Source organism: Mustelus asterias, chromosome 3, assembly GCF_964213995.1.
Source record: "Mustelus asterias chromosome 3, sMusAst1.hap1.1, whole genome shotgun sequence".
NCBI classification, from domain to species: Eukaryota; Metazoa; Chordata; class Chondrichthyes; order Carcharhiniformes; family Triakidae; genus Mustelus; species Mustelus asterias.
This window is the reverse complement of record NC_135803.1, coordinates 65,432,021-65,453,707: the sequence shown is the minus strand read 5'-3', so window position 1 is coordinate 65,453,707 and position 21,687 is coordinate 65,432,021. Positions and strand designations below refer to the sequence as shown.

At 48.8% G+C, this 21,687-nt stretch overlaps 1 protein-coding gene across 1 annotated transcript in view; it reads left to right on the top strand.

The window, feature by feature from the left end:
* The window catches only part of LOC144485499 (uncharacterized), a 56,216-nt gene extending 38,567 nt beyond the window's left edge, over positions 1–17,649 (top strand). Inside the window, exon 9 of the mRNA XM_078203646.1 lies at positions 17,461–17,649. Coding sequence (XP_078059772.1) covers positions 17,461–17,514 — 54 coding nt within the window. The 3' untranslated portion in view covers positions 17,515–17,649. The remainder of the gene's footprint in view (positions 1–17,460) is intronic.
* The last annotated feature ends 4,038 nt before the right edge of the window (positions 17,650–21,687 follow it).

The following is a 21,687-nucleotide window of genomic DNA, read 5'->3' as shown; positions in this document are numbered from 1 at the left end:
GGATTGAAGGAAGGGGCAATCGGGGCCCCCCAGGGTGTCAGGCACCGGGGGGGTGGTTCCCCCTGGGCATGGGCACCCTGGCAGTGCCAGCCTGCGCCCCCTGGCATTGCCCAAGGGGCAAAGTGCCCATGCTCAGTGGGTATCTTGGCACTGCCCATCGGGCATCGAGCAGTGCCAAGGAGGCAGGGCCTATTGTGGGTGGGGCCTAGGGGTGATCAATGGGGGTGGGGGATCCTGCTGCCACTCTGCATGGTAATTGGTCTGGGCTGGAGGGAGGCCAGTGATTGGGGCAGGCTGGGGGAAGGTGGTGGCCTGCCACCTGGGGCGGGGGGGGGGGAGTCAGCCGGGATGTGGGGGGTGGGGGGACCGCCACTACTGGGGGGGTGGGCTGGACATTGGGGCGCTCCGGGGCGGGGGAGGTCAGGGCTGGCCCGGGAATTGTCGTGGGGGCCGTGATCGGGCCATTGGGGGGGGGCTGGCGAGGCAGCACCGTGGGGGTCCCGAGCTGGCTAGCAATCGAGCTGGCCCGCAAACGGGGAGACTGACAAATCAGGATCACTGCGCATGCGCAGAGTTCTGGAGCTGTCAGACGCTGGCGCGAATAGGCCCCGCACTCCTGGGTTTTTAAATGAGATTTCCCGATTGTGACCCCTGCATTACACAAAGTGGGGAGATTCAGATCTGAAGCTGCACTGAAAAAACAGTCATGATCGAGAACAGTTTTCTCACCAATTCAGCACTTTTGGGAGAATCGTCCCACCCACCATTTCTATTTTCACAGAAGCGGATCTTGAGTTGTGCTACGGTTCACACATGTGTGGTTTACGGTGGAAGCTGGGCAGTTAATTCATCAGCTGCCTCCACTGAAGTGGGATTTTGGTAGGTCAGGAATATGAAACTTGGCTTGTGCAGATTAGACCAGGTAACAGCTGGTTTGAACTTGGTGGATTCTTTTGGACAGCCAGGATACTCTTTTGGAGAAGTACGATATCCTTTGACTATGGTCCTGAGATACATTTGGAAGAGTTAAGGCACTCTATGGAATTTTTAAAAATAAACATGATTTTGCATAAAAAGTGCATGAATTCAAATCTGTCAAATGACCAAAGGATATTAGATGATTTGGTATGAAGGGGGTCAGGGCAAAGGTGATTTGTTTGGTTCTTGTGTTGGTATAGGGACAATGGGGGAGTAGATATGTGGGTAAAGGGGCATGTGCATGGGTTGGCATGGGAGTATGAAAAGCTATGGGGAATGGGTGGAGATGCATTAGATTGCTTAGATTGGTATGAATGGGAAGTGTGAAGGGGATGAGGGATGGAGGGATATTTTTGTTCAATCATTTAAAAGAACGTAAACAAAGTTCTGGAGCATAGAGGAAGCCCAGCTTGTCTGTGCACCAGGCAGCCTCCAACTTCTAATTCAGCCTGCTCCCATTCCAGGCTAGAATGGGAAATGGAACTGCAGACTGCCATTTTTAAAGGTTGATTTTGGAGATTTGGGAATTATTCCATCTCTGCACATGAATCCAGGAGTGAAGATAAAGAACAAAGAACAGTACAGCACAGGAAACAGGCTCTTCGGCCCTCCAAGCCTGTGCCGCTCATTGGTCCAAATAGACCAATCGTTTGTATCCCTCCATTCCCAGACTGCTCATGTGACTATCCAGGTAAGTCTTAAACGATGCCAGTGTGTCTATCTCCACCACCCTACTTGGCAGCGCGTTCCAGGCCCCCACCACTCTCTGTGTAAAAAATGACCCTCTGATATCTGAGTTAGACCTCGCCCCTCTCACCTTGAGCCCATGACCCCTCGTGATCGTCACCTCTGACCTGGGAAAAAGCTTCCCACTGTTCACCCTATCTATACCCTTCATAATTTTGTACACCTCTGTTAGGTCTCCCCTCATTCTCCGTCTTTCCAGGGAGAACAAGCCCAGTTTACCCAATCTCTCCTCATAGCTAAGACCCTCCATACCAGGCAACATCCTGGTAAACCTTCTCTGCACTCTCTCTAAAGCCTCCACGTCCTTCTGGTAGTGCGGCGACCAGAACTGGACGCAGTACTCCAAATGTGGCCTAACCAGCGTTCTATACAGTTGCAACATCAGACTCCAGCTTTTATACTCTATACCCCGTCCTATCAAGGCAAGCATACCATATGCCTTCTTCACCACCTTCTCCACCTGTGCTGCCACCTTCAAGGATTCGTGGACTTGCACACCTAGGTCCCTCTGTGTTTCTATACTCTTGATGGCTCTGCCATTTATTGTATAACTCCCCCCTACATTAGTTCTTCCAAAATGCATCACTTCGCGTTTATCTGGATTAAATTCCATCTGCCATTTCTCCGCCCAATTTTCCAGCCTATCTATATCCTGCTGTATTGTCTGACAATGTTCATCGCTATCCGCGAGTCCAGCTATCTTCGTGTCATCCACAAACTTGCTGATAACACCAGTTACACCTTCTTCCAAATCATTTATAAATATCACAAATAGCAGAGGACCCAGTACAGAGCTCTGCGGAACACCACTGGTAACAGACCTCCAGCCGGAAAAAGACCCTTCGACTGTTACCCTCTGTCTCCTGTGGCCAAGCCAGTTTTCTACCCATCTAGCCACCTCTCCTTGTATCCCATGAGCCTTAACCTTCTTAACCAACCTGCCATGAGGGACTTTGTCAAATGCCTTACTGAAATCCATATAGACGACATCCACGGCCCTTACTTCGTCAACCGTTTTTGTCACTTCCTCAAAAAACTCCACCAAATTTGTAAGGCACGACCTCCCTCTCACAAAACCATGCTGTCTGTCACTAATGAGATTGTTCCGTTCTAAATGCACATACATCCTGTCTCGAAGAATCCTCTCCAACAACTTCCCTACCATGGACGTCAAGCTCACTGGCCTATAATTACCCGGGTTATCCCTGCTACCCTTCTTAAATAACGGTACCACATTCGCTATCCTCCAATCCTCAGGGACCTCACTTGTGTCCAATGAAGAGACAAAGATTTCCGTCAGACGCCCAGCAATTACATCTCTTGTCTCCCTGAGCAGTCGAGGATAGATGCCATCAGGCCCTGGGGATTTGTCAGTTTTAATGTTACCTAAAAAACCTAACACTTCCTCCCTTGTAATGGAGATTCTCTCTAACGGGTCAACACCTCCCTCTGAGACACTCCCAGTCAACAAGTCCCTCTCCTTTGTGAATACCGATGCAAAGTATTCATTTAGGATCTCCCCTATTCCCTTGGGTTCTAAGCATAATTCCTCTCCTTTGTCCCTGAGAGATCCGACTTTTTCCCTGACAACTCTTTTGTTCCTAACATATGAATAAAATGCCTTAGGATTCTCCTTAATCCTATCTGCCAAGAACATTTTGTGACCTCTTTTTGCCCTTCTAACTCCCCGTTTGAGTTCTTTCCTACTCTCTCTGTATTCCTCCAGAGCTCCATCTGTTTTCAGTCGCCTGGACCTAACGTACGCCTCTCTTTTCTTTTTGATCAGATCCTCAATTTCCCTGGTTATCCATGGCTCTCGAATCCTAGGGAGCATATTACAGCGGTGCAGAGGCACATGCCTGTCCTGCAGCCTTATCAACTGTTCCTTAAAAGACTCCCACATGCCAGACGTGGACTTACCCCAGAACAGCCTCTCCCAATCAACGGCCACCAATTCCTGCTTAATCCGGCTATAGTTCGCCTTCCCCCAATTTAGCACCCTACCCTTAGGAGAACACTTGTCCTTGTCTATTACTATCTGTGGTGAACCATCGTTGGTTCCCACTGTGGGATTGTTCTAATGTTGTTGTTGGGCTAGGGTGTTCCCACTGTGGGATTGTTCTAATGTTGTTGTTGGGCTAGGGTGGGATTAATACACCTGTGGTTGTTACTGTTGTGGCACATCCCAGTCGGGCTCCGCCTCCTGGGAGAGGTATAAGACCCCCTGCTCGGGCGGGACCTCATCAGTCTGGGATAGTGTGCTTACGTTCTATTAGTTCCATTGTTAGACAATAAAAGCCTTCTGTTACCGAAGCTTCGTGCCTCGTGTTCAATTGACGCGCATCAATTTTATTGTCTAACATTAAGCTCTCGACGGAAGGGAAAAAGAAAGGAGAGTATGGAGCAAATCCTAAAGCCAGAACGTCTGACGCTAGATCCACGTGCGGTGGGCGCTTCGACCACTGGCTGAAGTGTTTTGAAGACTACCTGGCAGCCTCCGCAGCGGTCACCACAGATGATGACAGACTCCGGGTCCTCCATGCGAGGGTAAGCGACACAGTCTACCTCGCAATCCATGCGGCCACCACTTACCCGAGGGCCCTCGAGCTTTTAAAAAAGCGCTACACGATACCTCCCCACGAGATCCACGCTCGTTCCTCCTCGCTACACGACGTCGGCAGTCGGGCGAAACCATGGAGGATTACGCCAATGAGCTCTTGCAGCTTGCCAGGGGCTGTGACTGCAAAGCTGTGTCGGCTGAGCAGTACATGTATGACCTCGCCCGAGATGCGTTTGTGGCAGGGGTAGGGTCTTCATACATCCGTCTCAAGCTGCTAGAAAAGGGGAATCTCAACCTGACCCAAGCTATGGAATTGGCTGAAATGCTTGAGGCGGCTTCGAAGAGCTTGGTCCTGTATCCGGAGGACCACATGGAGACCCCTCCTCGCCCCACGGGCTCGAAGTGCAGTGTTATGGCGTGCTCCCATGTAGACCCGACGACAGCTGCAGCCCCATGCGGCCCGCGGTGCTACTTCTGCGGAGGAGCCAAGCATCCACGACAAAAGTGTCCCGCTAAAGTGGTGGTCTGTAACCTATGCGGTAAAAAGGGGCATTATGCGAAGGTGTGCAGATCGAAGCCCAAGAACGGCAGTGCAGCCTGTGACCCTTCGGAACAGTGATCATCACCATCGACGTCGAAGTACTCACGGGGTTCGTCCACGTGCGAGTCCAGGACGACGCCATTGTGGTCGGCGGAGTCGGAGGAGGATGACCACCAGGAGTCGCTATGTTTGGCGCCCTCAACCATGTGCGATTCATGGGGGCGGCCATTTTGGTCGACGATGACCATGAGCGACCAGCAGGGGTCCTCAGCATCGACCTCAGCTGCCTGCAGTGACATTCACGGACCAACGGTGGCGTCGATCACCCTAAACCAGGCTAAGCACCACAGGCTTGACTGTTCAATGATGGATATACAGGTGAATGGTCGTGCAATTTATTGTCTGTTTGACAGCGGGAGAACTGAGAGCTTATTCACCCTGACACTGTAAAGAGGTGTGGACTCCAGATTCAACCTGCCAAACAGACAATCTCTATGGCATCAAGGTCCCGGTCTGTCCCTGTGCTAGGACGTTGTGTGGTAACCTTGAAAGTGCAAGGCACAATTTACGAGCGATTCAGGCTCCTTGTGTTGCCGCATCTTTGCGCACCAATTCTCCTCGGACTAAACTTTATGGTCCACATGAAGAGTGTGATCCTACAGTACGGTGGGCCACTCCCTTCGCTGACAGTAGGGGAACAGCTGCAGTCTCCAAATTGTCCAAAGCGCCCCGCATGCAATCTTTCTACATTAAAGATCACCACACCCTCTTTATTCAAGAATCTGGTACCAGGCTGCAAGCCCATCGCTACTAAAAGTAGGCGTTACAGCACTGAAGATCGGATCTTCATCAGATCTGAGGTTCAGCGACTCCTCAAAGAAGGGATCATACAGCCCAGTGTTAGTCCGTGGAGAGCACAGGTTGTGGTGGTCAAGAGCGGGAACAAACCCCAGATGGTCATTGATTACAGTCAGACCATTAATCGATATACGCAGCTGGATGCGTATCCCCTCCCGCGCATATCTGATATGGTCAATCAGATTGCGCAGTACCGGGTGTTCTCCACCATAGACCTTAAGTCCACCTACCACCAACTCCCCATTCGCCCAGAGGACGGACACTACACGGCCTTTGAGGCGGATGGTCGTCTGTATCACTTTCTTAGGGTTCCATTTGGTGTCACCAATGGGGTCTCGGTCTTCCAGCGTGCTATGGACCGAATGGTGGACCAGAACAGGCTGCGGGCTACCTTCCCGTACCTGGATAATGTCACCATCTGCGGCCATGATCAGCAGGACCATGACACAAATCTCCAGAACTTTTTACGCACTGCATCTCGCCTGAATTTGACCTACAACAGGGAGAAGTGTGTATTCTGTACGCGCCGGTTAGCCATCCTGGGATACGTGGTGGAAAACGGGGTCATTGGCCCTGATCCAGACCGTATGCGCCCCCTTGCTGAACTTCCCTTGCCCGCTAACGCAAAAGCACTGAGAAGATGCCTAGGCTTCTTCTCTTATTATGCGCAGTGGGTCCCCAACTACGCGGACAAAGCCCGTCCGCTTATTAAGTCCACGACTTTTCCACTCACGCCAGAGGCCCAATTGGCCTTCAATGAATTGAAACACGGCATCGCGAAAGCCACGATGCACGCGGTAGACAAATCCATCCCTTTTCAGGTGGAAAGCGATGCATCTGATTTCGCCCTGGCCGCCACACTAAACCAGGCGGGCAGGCCCGTCGCGTTTTTTTCCCGCACCCTCCAAGGCCCCGAAATTCGGCATTCAGTGGTGGAAAAGGAGGCCCAGGCCATTGTGGAGGCCATCAGACACTGGCGCCATTACCTGGCGGGGAAGCGGTTCACCCTGATCATGGACCAGCGGTCCGTGGCGTTCATGTTCAACAACACGCAGAGAGGCAAGATCAAGAATGATAAGATCTTGCGATGGAGAATTGAACTCTCTGCCTATAACTACGATATCATGTATCGTCGAGGGAAACTCAATGAGCCCTCGGATGCCCTCTCGCGCGGAACATGCGCTACTATGCAGGAGGATCGCTTGAACGCCCTCCATAATGACCTGTGCCATCCTGGGGTCACTCGGCTCTACCACTTTATCAAAGCCCGCAACCTGCCTTACTCGGTGGAGGACGTCAGGTCGGTGACAAGGAGCTGTCGGATTTGCGCGGAATGCAAACCGCACTTTTACCGACCTGACCGGGCACATTTGGTCAAGGCCACTCGCCCCTTCGAGAGGCTGAGTGTGGATTTTAAGGGCCCCCTTCCCTCAACAGATCGGAACGTGTACTTTCTGAACATAATAGATGAGTACTCCCGGTTCCCGTTTGTTGTCCCCTGCGCGGACACGTCGGCTGCCACGGTGATCAAGGCATTCCGTGATCTTTTTACCCTGTTCGGGTACCCCAGCTATATCCATAGCGACAGGGGCTCGTCGTTCATGAGTAATGACTTGAGGCAATTCCTGCTCTCATACGGGATTGCCTCTAGTAGGACCACGAGTTACAACCCTAGGGGTAATGGACAGGTGGAAAGAGAGAATGCTACAGTCTGGAAGGCTGTCCTACTGGCGCTGAAGTCCAAAGGCCTTCCAGTCTCCCATTGGCAGGAGGTCCTCCCAAATGCGCTTCACTCCATTCGCTCCCTCCTGTGTACGGCAACCAATGCTACTCCCCACGAGAGGATGTTCTCATTCCCTCGGAAGTCGTCCTCGGGGATATCTTTACCAGCCTGGTTGACGTACCCAGGACCCGTCCTCCTGCGGCGACATGTAAGGGCCCGCAAGTCCGACCTCTTGGTCGAACAGGTCCACCTCCTCCACGCCAACCCTCAGTATGCCTATGTGGCATATCCTGACGGGCAAGAGGACACAGTCTCGATCCGAGACCTGGCGCCCGCAGGGGACGTAGCAACTCCTGTCGCTCCCATACCCCCAGTGACGAATCCCTTATTTCTCCCCCGGACGTGGCGCGGACAGCACCGGGACCAGTGCTTAACAGTTATACTCCAATGCACAGCTTGCCTGAGCCCCGGAGATCGGCGCCATCGCAGAATGTACCGGGATCCCCTGCACTACCGCTTCATCAGGGTCAACCGGCCTGTGAGTCCATGGGAGAACAGCTGGACGCTGTTTTGGGGAGAACGCCACCGCAAGCACCTACTCCGGTGTCACCGCCGGTATTGAGGAGGTCACAACGACGGTGCGGTCCTCCAGACCGTCTGAACTTATAATCTGTTGACATTTTAGTCTGCTTTCGTACCCCGCTGGCCTTTGTTCTCAAAGGAGGGGTGAATGTGGTGAACCATCGTTGGTTCCCACTGTGGGATTGTTCTAATGTTGTTGTTGGGCTAGGGTGTTCCCACTGTGGGATTGTTCTAATGTTGTTGTTGGGCTAGGGTGGGATTAATACACCTGTGGTTGTTACTGTTGTGGCACATCCCAGTCGGGCTCCGCCTCCTGGGAGAGGTATAAGACCCCCTGCTCGGGCGGGACCTCGTCAGTCTGGGATAGTGTGCTTACGTTCTATTAGTTCCATTGTTAGACAATAAAAGCCTTCTGTTACCGAAGCTTCGTGCCTCGTGTTCAATTGACGCGCATCACTATCCTAAAGTTAACAGAGTTGTGGTCACTATTTGCCACATGTTCCCCAACCGAAACTTTGACGACCTGACCGGGCTCATTTCCCAGAACTAGATCCAGCATAGCCCCCTCTCTAGTTGGGCTATCTACATGCTGTTCCAAAGAACTTTCCAGTATGCATTTGACAAATTTCTCCCCGTCCAGACCCCCAGCCCAAAGCACTTTCCAGTCTATGCAAGAGAAATTGAAGTTCCCTATTTTTTCTGCACATATCCAGAATCTCCTGACATATCCCTTCCTCCACTTCCCATGGGCTGTTGGGTGGCCTGTAGTATACCCCCAGCATAGTGATTGCACCTTTCCTGTTTCTGAGCTCCACCCACAGCGACTCATTACATGACCCCTCTAAATTGTCCACCCTCTGCACCGCTGTAATATGCTCCCTAACTAATACCGCTACTCCCCCACCTTTTTTAGCCCCTCCTCTGTCTCGCCTAAAACACTTATACCCCGGAATATTCAGCTGCCAGTCCTGTCCTTCTTTTAACCATGTCTCCGTCACCGCAACCACATCCAAATTCCGCGTAAGCATTAAGGCCCTAAGTTCATCTGTCTTACCCGTTACGCTCCTCGCATTGAAGTAGATGCACTCCAGACCTCCAGGCCCACTCAGGTCATTCTGAATGCTCTTATCTAGCCTTGCCCTGGCCCCCAGCTCGACCCCAGCCTCAGTACTTACTGACCTACTGTTTTGATCCCCATCCCCTGCCACACTAGTTTAAACCCTGCCGAAACACTCTACCAAAACTCCCAGCCAGGATATTTGTGCCTTTCCAGTTAAGGTGTAACCCATCCTTTCCATACAGGTGCCATCCTCTCATGAAGACTTCCCAATAATCTATGAATTTGAAACCCTCCCTCTTGCACCAGTCCTTTAGCCACGTGTTCAATTGTAGAATCTCCCTGTTCCTGGCCTCTCGAGGCACTGGGAGCAGTCCAGAGATTGCTACCCTAGAGGCCTTATTTTTTAGCCGAGCACCCATCTCCCTGAATTGCTCTCGTATGACCCCCCTGCTCTTTCTACCTACGTCATTTTCACCAATGCGTACAATTACATCGGTTTGATTACCTTCCCTTTTTAATATGCTTCCTACCCTCACGGAGACATCCAGTATCCCGGCACCAGGGGGGCAGACTGCTATCCTGGAGTCTCGTTCGCGCCCGCAGAACCGCCCGTCCGTGCCTCTAACCATCACATCCCCCACCACTATTTCTCTCCTAATCCCCTTCTTTCCCTTCTGGGCCTCTGTGCCTGTCTCTGTGCAGACGATCTGGTCTTTGTGGCTTACCCCTGGACGGTCATCCCCCTCCACAGAATCCAAAACAATATACCTATTTTGGAGGGCAACTACAGGGGATCTCTCCACTGACTGCTCACTCCCTTCCCCTCTCTCATCTGTTGCCCAGCCCTTACTATTATGGGAGACTGCCACTGGGGTACTTTCTGGTACATCACCCTTCTGACTTTTACCCTTCCTAACTGTGACCCACTTGTCTTCCTTCTGAGGCCCTGATGTGACTACCTGCTTATAACTTCTATCTATTATTTTCTCATTTTCCCTGACTAAACTGAGGTCATCGAGCCGCAGCTCCAGCTCCTTTACACGGTCCCTCCTCAGGAGTTGCAGTTCCACGCATCTGGCACAGATATGGACCTCCGGGAGGCAAGTCATCTCCAAGAACTCCCACATCCCACAGCGAATGCAGCAAACTGGCCTCTCACTCATACCTGCCATTTCCTTTATAGTTTTGGAAAAAAAAACAACAATCTTCCCTGCCTGGGCTTGCCTGGGTGTTTTGCTCACATGTCCACACACGCACACAGACACACACCGTTACCTACGAGCAATGGATTGGACAACCCTGTTTGGAACCAATAGAAATACAAGACTTAATATGATGACTGAAGTAGGCCATTTTCCAAAAGCCATATTTTTATTATCTCATCAATATTCACCTCATTAAACATATTCATTTATTGGACTGATTGGCACCATTCATAACGTGCCCACAATGCAGAGGGGAACACCCGAATGGACGTTCGTTTAAATCCCCCTCTGCACAGCTGAGAGACCTTTAATTTCAAAGCTGACAAAAGATCCTTATTCTGCCCAGCAACAGCACGAAGCTGCATTTTAAACCGGCCCTTGGCCAGAAGATCGGGATATCTGCGAGTCAAGACCTGGCAGTGGGATATATGGCATAACTGTACTGTCAATAAAATATTACGGGAATAAAATAGCCGAGGCAGGCAAAGAAACTTAATAAACCAGGATAAAAAGAATAAAAGATTAGATTAAATCCCCCTACACACAGCAGGACAAAATGACATTAACACCTAATCTCGCAAGCATAGAATACAGACACAAAACATCAGAGGTCGATTTAGATAAGGGGACACATCGAGAGGATAATGGGAAACACATTAAAACACCGGGGCAAGAACAGGCAGTCCCATTAACACGGCCACACACCATACAGATGCAAATTGACAAGCCTCCCAGGGAACCTCCTGACCAGACAGGCCACTTTTTAGGTATTGTAAAAATGTATGAGCAAATGTTCCCGCTCAAATTTTGATTCCTATAAATATCCAGAGCAAATGTGTAACTATTGAGATCAACGTGGCCAAGCCACTGTTTCTGAGCTGGTTACGCGGTTCTCCCTGGGATCCCAGTAATTGTACAATAAAGAAAAACGCTTTGAACTTTGCCTTGCGACTCGACCTCCTTGAATGCACTGGTACAAGGGATTTTTCCCTACAACAAATGGCGTAGTCGGCAGGATTTGATATCTGACTTCTGACTGGTGGCCACGGTCTGGAAGCCGGGATCAAATTTAAATGAATCTGATAAAAATCCAGAGCAGTCAAGGTCGAGTACAAGTCTCCGTTCAAAGTGAGGTACCTTTAAGGGCGAGGGTTTGTCCTTTTTAAATATTGTTGTCTTGTAGAACTGTATAATCTTGCCTAAGTTTTTAAATTGAAACAGAATTCTGCACTAAAGAGGTATAGGTCAGAACGACCGCGTGGAAGAAGGTAAGTAACTTTAATAGAAATAGAGAACCAGAGGTAAAGATAACAGGTTTTGGGCTATTTGATAACGGAAATAAGGAATTAAGACTAATATAAAGATAAGAACCGCATGCAGAACTAATTGGTGTAACTAACCCAGGATTGTAAACGAAACCGCTGTCTGTGCCAAGGCAATAGGACAAGGGAGTGCTTGACTCAAGGTGCCCTACCCTAAACTGGACGTTAAGAGGAGAAATCTCCCACGCTAAGGTTGGGTTTTGAAGCGGGCGCTAAGAGGCACAGGCACTCAGGGTGCAAGGCACGGACAGTGTAAATCGGGTGACAACACAGACTCTGAAGGGACGAACAACCTCAGAGTCGATACAGTTACTAATTATAACAGGGGCTTTGATAACAGATACATATGTGTAAGTGTTGAGGAAGAGGGGACCCGATCCATCCTGACCAAGAGACACAGCGACGGAGAATCCATTAGGGACCCGGGCGGAGTTTGATAACCTTGTTCGTCTGTAGGGAACACCACAGTCCATAGCAGGGTACCAGGGAGCTGAAACTCCCTTTTTGAGGTAACGGATCAACCTTGCTAGGGGAGGTGGTGGCCAAGCAGGAGGCGTTGTATTTAAAGGGGCTGGGGACAGGGGCCGACAAACCCACTAAAAGACCAGCCCACATCCCAATAAGACAACACAAAACAGACCAAGCGTGAGGTGTCAGGAATAGTTGGGGGAGCACAGGGGCAGAGACCCACTGGGACCCCACTACGAGACCCTACAGCAATACAGACGGTGCTGGAGCAGTATCAGTGACAGGAGATAAGAGAGAGAGAGTTGGGGCACTTTTACTGTTGGAACCAGCATACGGGGGTTGCAGGACTGCTAGACAGAAAAATGGCAGACCACGTTATTGAGGGAGAAACTGCAGTAGCTCTCATTTTTAAGTATCTGTTAGCCAGAGAAGCGATTGTTGCAAAGATGAAACGGAACGGGTGGAACGCATCACAAACTTTAGAAGATCAGAGAAAGTGGGTAGACGGAGTTAAACGGGACAAAACAAAAGTAATGGGAGTAATGTTAGTAACCCAGTTAGCTGGACTAATTGAGAAGGTAAATGCCTCCATGGAGGAGAGACACAAAGAGACAGAACAAATTAAGGTATTGCAGGAGAGAGTGAGGGAATTAGAACACAGAAGCCACACTGTGGAGATAACGCAGAGATCAAAGGAAACGGACCCTCGGCGCTCATACGAGTCAGTGCAGAAACATACAACCGCTCCAGTATCAGAAGGAGACATAAAAAATGATAATCTAGCGCCAGTAACCAGAGGAGGGATGTTAGCACAACCAAAAGCAACCTATAAGCCTTTTACCCCAGGGGAAAGGCAGCAGATTATGGCATCCCTGGGGAAGTTAAAACTCAGAAGCGCAAACCTGGGATTTTGGGGCGAATTAGATTCACTCTGGGTAGGACACCAGTTACATTTAAGGGACATACACCAGCTGGTCAGGGCAGCCTGTCCAGCGGATAAATGGAGGTTGGTGGCAGGAGGGCCAGCGGCCCAAGCAGCACAGGACTATAATGGAGGAAGGTGGACACATGCCGTTCCTACAACGGCTGAGATAGACGACCAGCAGGCACCCTTCACATTATTTAAGACCGAAATCCAACGGGTCTTAGGGAACTCCCCCACTAATTGGAGCAGGATCACAAATACTAAACAAGGACAGGGGGAAAGTGCATTGGAATTTGGGGAGAGATTATTCCAGGTATATAGGGTGTGTTCAGGACAGGACAATGTGGATAGGAGAGACAGGGCTTTTATCCAGGCATTCAAGGACGGGCTATCAGAGGTACACCAAGAAATCCTTAAGATGGGGGTGATAGTATCTCAAGACTATGACGAGCTAGTCGAGTGGGCTAGCGGGATAAAAGAAGGGAAGGTTGCCCAGACAAAGCCCAGACGAGAGAGAACTGGAACCCCCCATAACGGAGATAAGGGGAGAACCGGGCTCAGCTGCTACACGTGTGGCCAGCCAGGGCATATGGCTAGATTCTGCAGGGGAGCACCATTCAAAGGGAAACCCGAGAATGGCGGGCCCCGCTGTGACCACTGCCACCGGGCAGGGCACACCGAGGCAACGTGTTGGGGGAAACATGGGAGACCCCAAGACAACTATAGACCAACCCCGGGGCACCACATTCCCGGAATCCACTAGGGTGACTAGAAGAGACCCCAAACCAGGGAGATGGGTGACAAGAGAGGATTAGTGTAGCCGCGCCCACAGAAGACAGTGAATCCCGACAGAAGCCAGTGTCCGTCCACCCCACTTATCGGCCAACACTGGTCAAAATCTCACAACCCGTAGCTCCCATCCAAAACAGGAAAGAGGGGGAGAGAATATATGTAGAAGCCTTGGTAGGGGGTAGGGAATGCCATATGTTAGTAGATACGGGAGCAGCCATATCAATTACAAACCTACCCCTGCCACTGACCAACAAAAGAATACACATCACCGGGGTAGGGGGCGAGAGAATACCCGCCTATCTTAGCGAGACCACACTAGTAGAAATCAACCACAAGTATATTCCAATGCAATTTTACGTATGTCAGAATAATGAGGGCACAATCATGGGGAACGATTTAATGAGGGAATACCAGGTGCTGATAGATTGTGGGAAAGGGAAACTAATTTGGCCACAACCTGACGGTAGGAAGACCGGAACAGGGACATTAGCTAGCCACCTGGGGACGGTTGGGGTAGCCACCATCGTGGCCCGAGATTGGGATCAGGAAAAAGAAGGGTTCGGGGCCATCTGCGCTTCCATTCCCGAAGCCTGGGCTCGGACGAAATTAGATACCGGACTAACCGACACAGAACCGATAAAAGTCCTAGGACCGGAACACAAGCCCCCCCCGACAATACCCTATCAAGAGAGAAGCGCAAGGGGCAGTGGTAGAAATAGTCAAGGGTTTAATAGAAAAAGGAATCCTCAGGGAAACCACCAGTACCACCAATTCCCCCACATGGCCAGTTATAAAACCTGACGGGAGCTACCGGCTCACCATCGATTACACAGGTTTGAACAAGGTAACACCTAAATTACACCCCATTGTGGCAAACCCCTCGACTATTTTAAACGGATTGGCACAAGACCACAAAATTTTCACGGTGCTAGATATAGCAAATGGGTTCTGGTCCCTTCCACTGGACACAGAATCCCAAAACAAATTCGCCTTCACTGTGGGAGAGAAACAGTATACATGGACTCGCCTCCCACAGGGATTTCATAACAGTCCTGCCATATTTCACAGAACAATGAGCGATATCCTGAGTAGGGTGAAATTGCATGAGGACAATACGGTCCTCCAGTATGTGGACGATGTGTTAATAGCGTCCAAAACAGAAGAAGGGCACAAGGCAGCCCTGTATGCAGTACTAGAAGGATTGGCAAAAGCCGGGCTGAAAGTCAGCCCACATAAGGCACAAATTGCAAAACCCCAGGTCCTGTACTTAGGACACCTAATTTCCCAGGGAATTAAAGAAATGCCCGCAGATCGCAAAACCGCGATTAAAGAAATGCCGTGACCAGTTACAGTAAGAGGGGTCCGAAAAGTTTTAGGACTATTCAATTACAGGAGGAGTTTTATCCCTGACTTCGCAAGAATCGCGGAGCCAATTCAGAGACTAGTGAAGGGAGGAAAGCCAGCCTTGGAAAGTATAGAGTGGGGACAAGAGCAAGAGACAGCATATGCAGAGTTGAAAGCTAGGTTAGTTTCAGCCCCAGGGCTGGGACTGCCAGATGGAAGCAAGAAGTTCCACATCTTCTGTGATAACCAGGACGGCTTCTATTCTGCCGTAGTGGCACAGACTCATGGAGATAGAAAGAGAACCGTAGGGTATTATTCAACGGCTGAGGGACCAGGAGTCACCGGGATGCCCAGGTGCATAGCCGCCCTAGATTGTGCAGCATGGGCTGTGAGGATAAGTGAGCCCATTGTCATGACAGGAGATATTGTGCTACACACAAAACATACATTGGTAGAAACGCTAAACACGGGCAAACTCAAAACAGTCTCGAATATAAGGAGGGCAAGGTGGGAGGCCACACTCCTACCACCTAACAAGTCAGTCACCATCATTAGGGACACGGGAGAAAACCCCGCGGAAGGGATTTTAGCCATTGGGGAAGCGCACAGCTGTGGAGAAATTGACGAAGATAGCAAGGAAGGAAAGGTTAGAGACGAACCCCTTCCAACAGCAAATAAGACCTTCTATGTGGATGGGTCCCGCAAATATGTATCCGGATCACCAAGGACAGGGTGGGCAGTAGTAGACCAGAACCTGGAAACCCTAGAATCAGGACGGATCGACGGGGGTCAGTCCGCTCAGGTGGCAGAATTAGTTGCCCTCACCCAAGCCTTAAGATTAGCAGCAGGGAAAACAGTAAATGTGTATACAGACAGCCAATACGCGTTTGGTGTGATCCATGATTACATGTCCGCATGGGGGAGAAGGGGGTTCATTACCACAGGAGGTACCCCCATTAAACACCAACAGCAGATAAGGGCGCTGCTAGCAGCTAGTGAACAGCCTACAGAGGCTGCAGTAATTAAAATAAAAGCCCACCAGCGGGAACCCGGAAGGGACACCCCAGGGTGGATTCATTTCAAAGGGAATCAAGCCGCAGACACAGCGGCACAGCAAGCACTAGAAAACAGCGACATTAAAAGCCTGCCCCTTGCAGCAATAGTGGTAGAACCGGAAGAAATTGACATACAGAAATTACATGGGGACATTCCCCAACAAGAACGAGATAGATGGGAGGAGCTGGCGCAGTTAAAGGGACTGACGGGGTGTGGAGAAAAGATAACCGGGTATTGGCACCAGGATGCATCCAGAACACATTACTAGAACTACACCACGGACTTCCCCATACAGGCAGGGATGCAATGATACAGAGCCTGGGGAGAGAGTGGTGGTGGAAAGGATTGGGACGGGATGTGGCCGCGTACTGCCGCAGATGCACTATATGTGCACAGCACAACCTCGGGAAGCCCATAAAGGTAAAGATGGGACACCAACCCAGACCAAAGGGACCCTGGGAACAGATACAAATGGACTTCATAGGACCATTGCCCCCCTCTCACGGGAAAACATACTGCCTGGTAATAGTAGATCAATTCACCAGGTGGGTAGAAGCATTCCCCACAACCAATTGTACAGCCCTAACGGTAGCCAGGATATTGGCAGCAGAAGTCATTCCCCGATGGGGGATGCCAATTCAAGTTGATTCGGACCAGGGAACACATTTCACAGGAAAGGTATGAAAAACATTTGCCAACTATTAGGAATAAAACAGAAATTTCACATCCCCTATCACCCACAAAGTTCCGGGATGGTGGAGAGGATGAATCAGACTCTAAAAATAACCATGGCAAAAGCAATGCAATCCTCAGGTAGAAATTGGACAGAAGGCCTACCTGCAGTTCTGATGAGGCTTAGGGCGACCACAAATCGAACTACCGGCTTGACTCCATACGAGCTGATGACCGGGCGAGCAATGCACTTACCCAAAAACATTATTACAGGCTGGACAGATGTGGGTCCGATAAAGGATAAGATCCGTCAATACATCCAAGACCTTAGCACCCAATTGAAGGGGATGCGCCGGTCCGTAATTTTTAATCAGGCACAGGTCGATACAGAGGAGGACTCAGAAATATTACCAGAGGTCCCAAAAGCCGGGAGCTTAACAAAAGTGCTTCCTGCAAAACCAGAATTTGCCCCAAGATGGCACGGACCTTACGAGGTCATTATTAGCGGAGATACCTGTGCCTGTATAGATATAAGGGGACAGGGGGTCTGGAAACATTGGACCCAATTAAAGCTGTATGAAGACAAATGAACTAAAGATACCGTTTTCGTTCGTTCAAATTCCACAGGAACCAGGACCAGATCTACTATCAAGACATCGGAACAAACTACTTTTAATTTGATTGCCTGTTTATTTTCTGTATATACTATAACTGTAAAAATACTGTTGAAAAAAAAACGATATGGGAACAGGGACATATTTGATAATAACCATGACCATTGTAAATACGCTCCAACACATGGGGGTTAGGGGAGCAGAACCACCAATCATGGAAGAAAACCTATTCCTGAAAACACACATCCAGATCTATGGGAATAGGACCGCTTGTTACCCTTCAGCGCGATCAGTAAACTCCCTATTCATCGCAACACCAGGGTGGCTCCCACAAGAGTTATTCACTATTGACACATCGGGGGCACCCTGCAAGGAACATATTGGGTACTTTAAACAAGGGATACAAGGAAGGTGTGTAGAGCTCACTGAGCCGGGAATTCTAGGGGGGATGGGACCCCAACGGGAGGAGACACATGGGAACTACCCACAATGTTTTAAGGGAGAGGGATGGGGGTGCGTGCATGCCTTTGTCCCTAAAAATGATTCGTGCGCTGAGGCACATTGTGCTCTCCAGGAGTGCCGGGTCCGGGAAGGACACTTCACTTGTGACTGCAAGCAACAAAAATGCATTGCAGTCACCGCGGGTAGGCAGCTTATGTGTGGCAAGTGCAACGGCACCCACGTAAGCTCAGCCTCGGGGACATACCCATTTGATTCTCACCAAGGGGTACAATCAAGTGGACAGTCCCGGGGGAGGGAAGGTTCCACAACATGGGACCATGTGGTCAAACGACCCCGGGGTAATGCATGTTATCGGGTTAAAGAAGGTTATGTGTTTTTATTCAAAAATGTATATATGACGGCCACAGACAGGCCTCCAAGGTTCTTTTCCGTAGGGACAATCAGACCTCTCACGGTTCCGTGCCCAAGCGAAGGGCGTGTCCAGAAACGCATAGTGACCAGGGCCATCAGCGCAGAATTCTGCGCCGACTGGCAGGCCCCTGTCACATTAGGATCTTCTTTGGGGTATGAATTTCTGGGGACACTATCCCTAGGGGGCGCCGCAGGGGTGATCAGTGCCAGTAATAGGAATTTCTTCATATGTGGACTGACCATTTTAGGAAACAACACCCTACAAGCACTGGGTGCAATTGACCAAGAACTCGCAGAACTCAGACTATACACACAGCAAACGAGATATGCAATAGACTATCAGCTAGCCAGACAAGGAGGGGTATGCACCATCATCAAAGGAAAATGCATCACATATGTACACGACGAGACATTAAACATAACAGCAGCCATGTCCGGGATACAAAAGCAATTGGATAGCTTTAAACAGGGATTTACAGGGACTGATGGGTGGTTAGGGTGGCTGTTTAACACAGTTTGGGGAGCATACATTATGAAGGGATTAATTTTAGTAGTAGCCATCCTGTTCACACTCTGCCTGGGCCTAGCCTGTATTAAAGTGATATGTGCAAATATTGCATCAAGAATGCTACCCACTGCCAGTATCCAGATGCAAGAATTTAAACACACCACAGAGGAAGAGGAACAACGGCAAGGACGACATCTGCACAAGTCACTGTACCTCTGAAGATCGTCCATGGGGGGTCAGCCATGAATGGGACCCCCTGGACGAGAGGAGGGACTGAAGTAGGCGATTTTCCAAAAGCCATATTTTTATTATCTCATCAATATTCACCTCATTAAACATATTCATTTATTGGACTGATTGGCACCATTCATAACGTGCCCACAATGCAGAGGGGAACACCTGAATGGACATTCGTTTAAATCCCCCTCTGCACAGCTGAGAGATCTTTAATTTCAAAGCTGACAAAAGATCCTTATTCTGCCCAGCAACAGCACGAAGCTGCATTTTAAACCGACCCTTGGCCAGAAGATCGGGATATCTGCGAGTCAAGACCTGGCAGTGGGATATATGGCATAACTGTACTGTCAATAAAATATTACGGGAATAAAATGGCCAAGGCAGGCAAAGAAACTTAATAAACCAGGATAAAACGAATAAAAGATTAGATTAAATCCCCCTACACACAGCAGGACAAAATGACATTAACACCTAATCTCGCAAGCATAGAATACAGACACAAAACATCAGAGGTCGATTTAGATAAGGGGACACATCGAGAGGATAATGGGAAACACATTAAAACACCAGGGCAAGAACCGGCAGTCCCATTAACACAGACACACACCATACAGATGCAAATTGACAAGCCTCCCAGGGAACTTCCTGACCAGACAGGCCACTTTTTAGGTATTGTAAAAATGTATGAGCAAATGTTCCCGCTCGAATTTGGATTCCTATAAATATCCAGAGCAAATGTGTAACTATTGAGATCAACGTGGCCAAGCCACTGTTTCTGAGCTGGTTACGCGGTTCTCCCTGGGATCCCAATAATTGTACAATAAAGAAAAACGCTTTGAACTTTGCCTTGCGACTCGACCTCCTTGAATGCACTGGTACAAGGGATTTTTCCCTACAACAATGACCATTAAAAATTTGCTGAGTGATGTATTGTTGATCACATTTCTAATCATTATTTACACAATCCCAATTTTCTGTTACAATCCCAGTTGATGATTCTACTGGATGGGAGATTCCCAGAATGGAACTCAGAAGATCAAGGAGAGAATTCTCAGACCGTTCATGCTGACAGGATTCTCCAATCACAATGGCAGCGCATCCCCTCCTGCGGGTTTCACGGGTCATGAGGTGACATCAATGGGAAATCCCGTTGACAGCCGAGGACCCAGAGAATCCCACCACCTGTGAACAGCGCGCCACCTCCCAGCACTAAGAAACACGGGTCTGGGAGGCTGGAGAATTCCCCACCATAACTTGTATTTTTTTAGAAAACATGGGTGAACAGTCACAGGACTGCCAATTCTCTTTTAACAACAGGGAGAAAAATAATAAACATGAAAAGTTTGACTATAATATAATACTAATCAATATTTGTAAAATCTTAGTTTAGATTATGTTCACTTTTAAAGAACAGTTTTTAAACTCAGTGTAGGACTGATGGAGGTACAGGATGACTTCTGATTTCAATGTTTTGTTTTGATTCTACCCGACATGGTAAGACCGCATTTGCATATAAATGTAAGCATTGTGGAACATCTGAATTCTAGTGTTGATTAAGGTTGTTCGTTAAATGACCCATCAGTTACGTCTTTCAAAGGTTATTGCCAATCCCGCATTACAACTCTTGCCAAAGACTTATAATAATTCTTCACAACAATAGAGACCAGTACTGAAGGGGAAGCTTACTGGAACCACACAGGCCATTGTGCCAGGCTATTGATAAGCTAATTACTCCACAAGTGGAGATGATGCAGTGAACCTCCAGCCTAATTCTAAAGAGAACTAAAGGAGTTCTTGTAGGCTTTGTTTAATTAGAATTAGTGTGCTGCGAAATACATGGTTAAATGTTGTAACCAAACTAACCATCTCCATCCACCAATTATTATTGCTTTAAATCAATATTGCCCTTCCAATAACACATGACTGAATTGTATGGTATACAAATTTATAATACTTTATTACCTCCGAGTAATTATTTCATGTTTGTCAATCAATTGTCAATCCCATGAAAGATATGAAACCATTGAAAAACATAACCAAGGATTAGAATATATTCTGTGGCTATTGAGTGAAACATTTTCACTCCTTCATTCCAAAATTATTTACATTTACTGATATGTCGGTACAGTCTTATAAGTGGCATTGTTATTGGTATTGAAATTTGCTTCGGAACAATATTCAAATCTGACTTAAAGTCAAACAATTTGACAGGATTCTGCAAGTTGTTCCATAATAAGATTTACTTAAGTGACTAGGTTTCATAAAAACAGACAGTAAACTGAACAAAATAATAGAGATCTTAGAATCATAGAAAGTTTAAGGCGCAGAAAAAGGCCACTTGGCATATCATGTCTGCACCGGCCAAAAAAACAAGCTGGGCAGCTTGTTAATCCTTCTTTTCAGTACCTAGTCCGTGGTCCTGAAGGTTACAGCATTTGAGGTGCAGATGTAGATACTTTTTGAATGAATTGAGAGGTTCTGCCTCTTTTGGGGAGGTGATCACTTAGTGGTTTTATCGCTAGACTATTAATCCAGAAACTCAGCCAATGTTCTGGGGACCCAGGTTCGAATCCCGCCACGGCAGATGGTGGAATTTGAATTCAATAAAAAATATCTGGAATT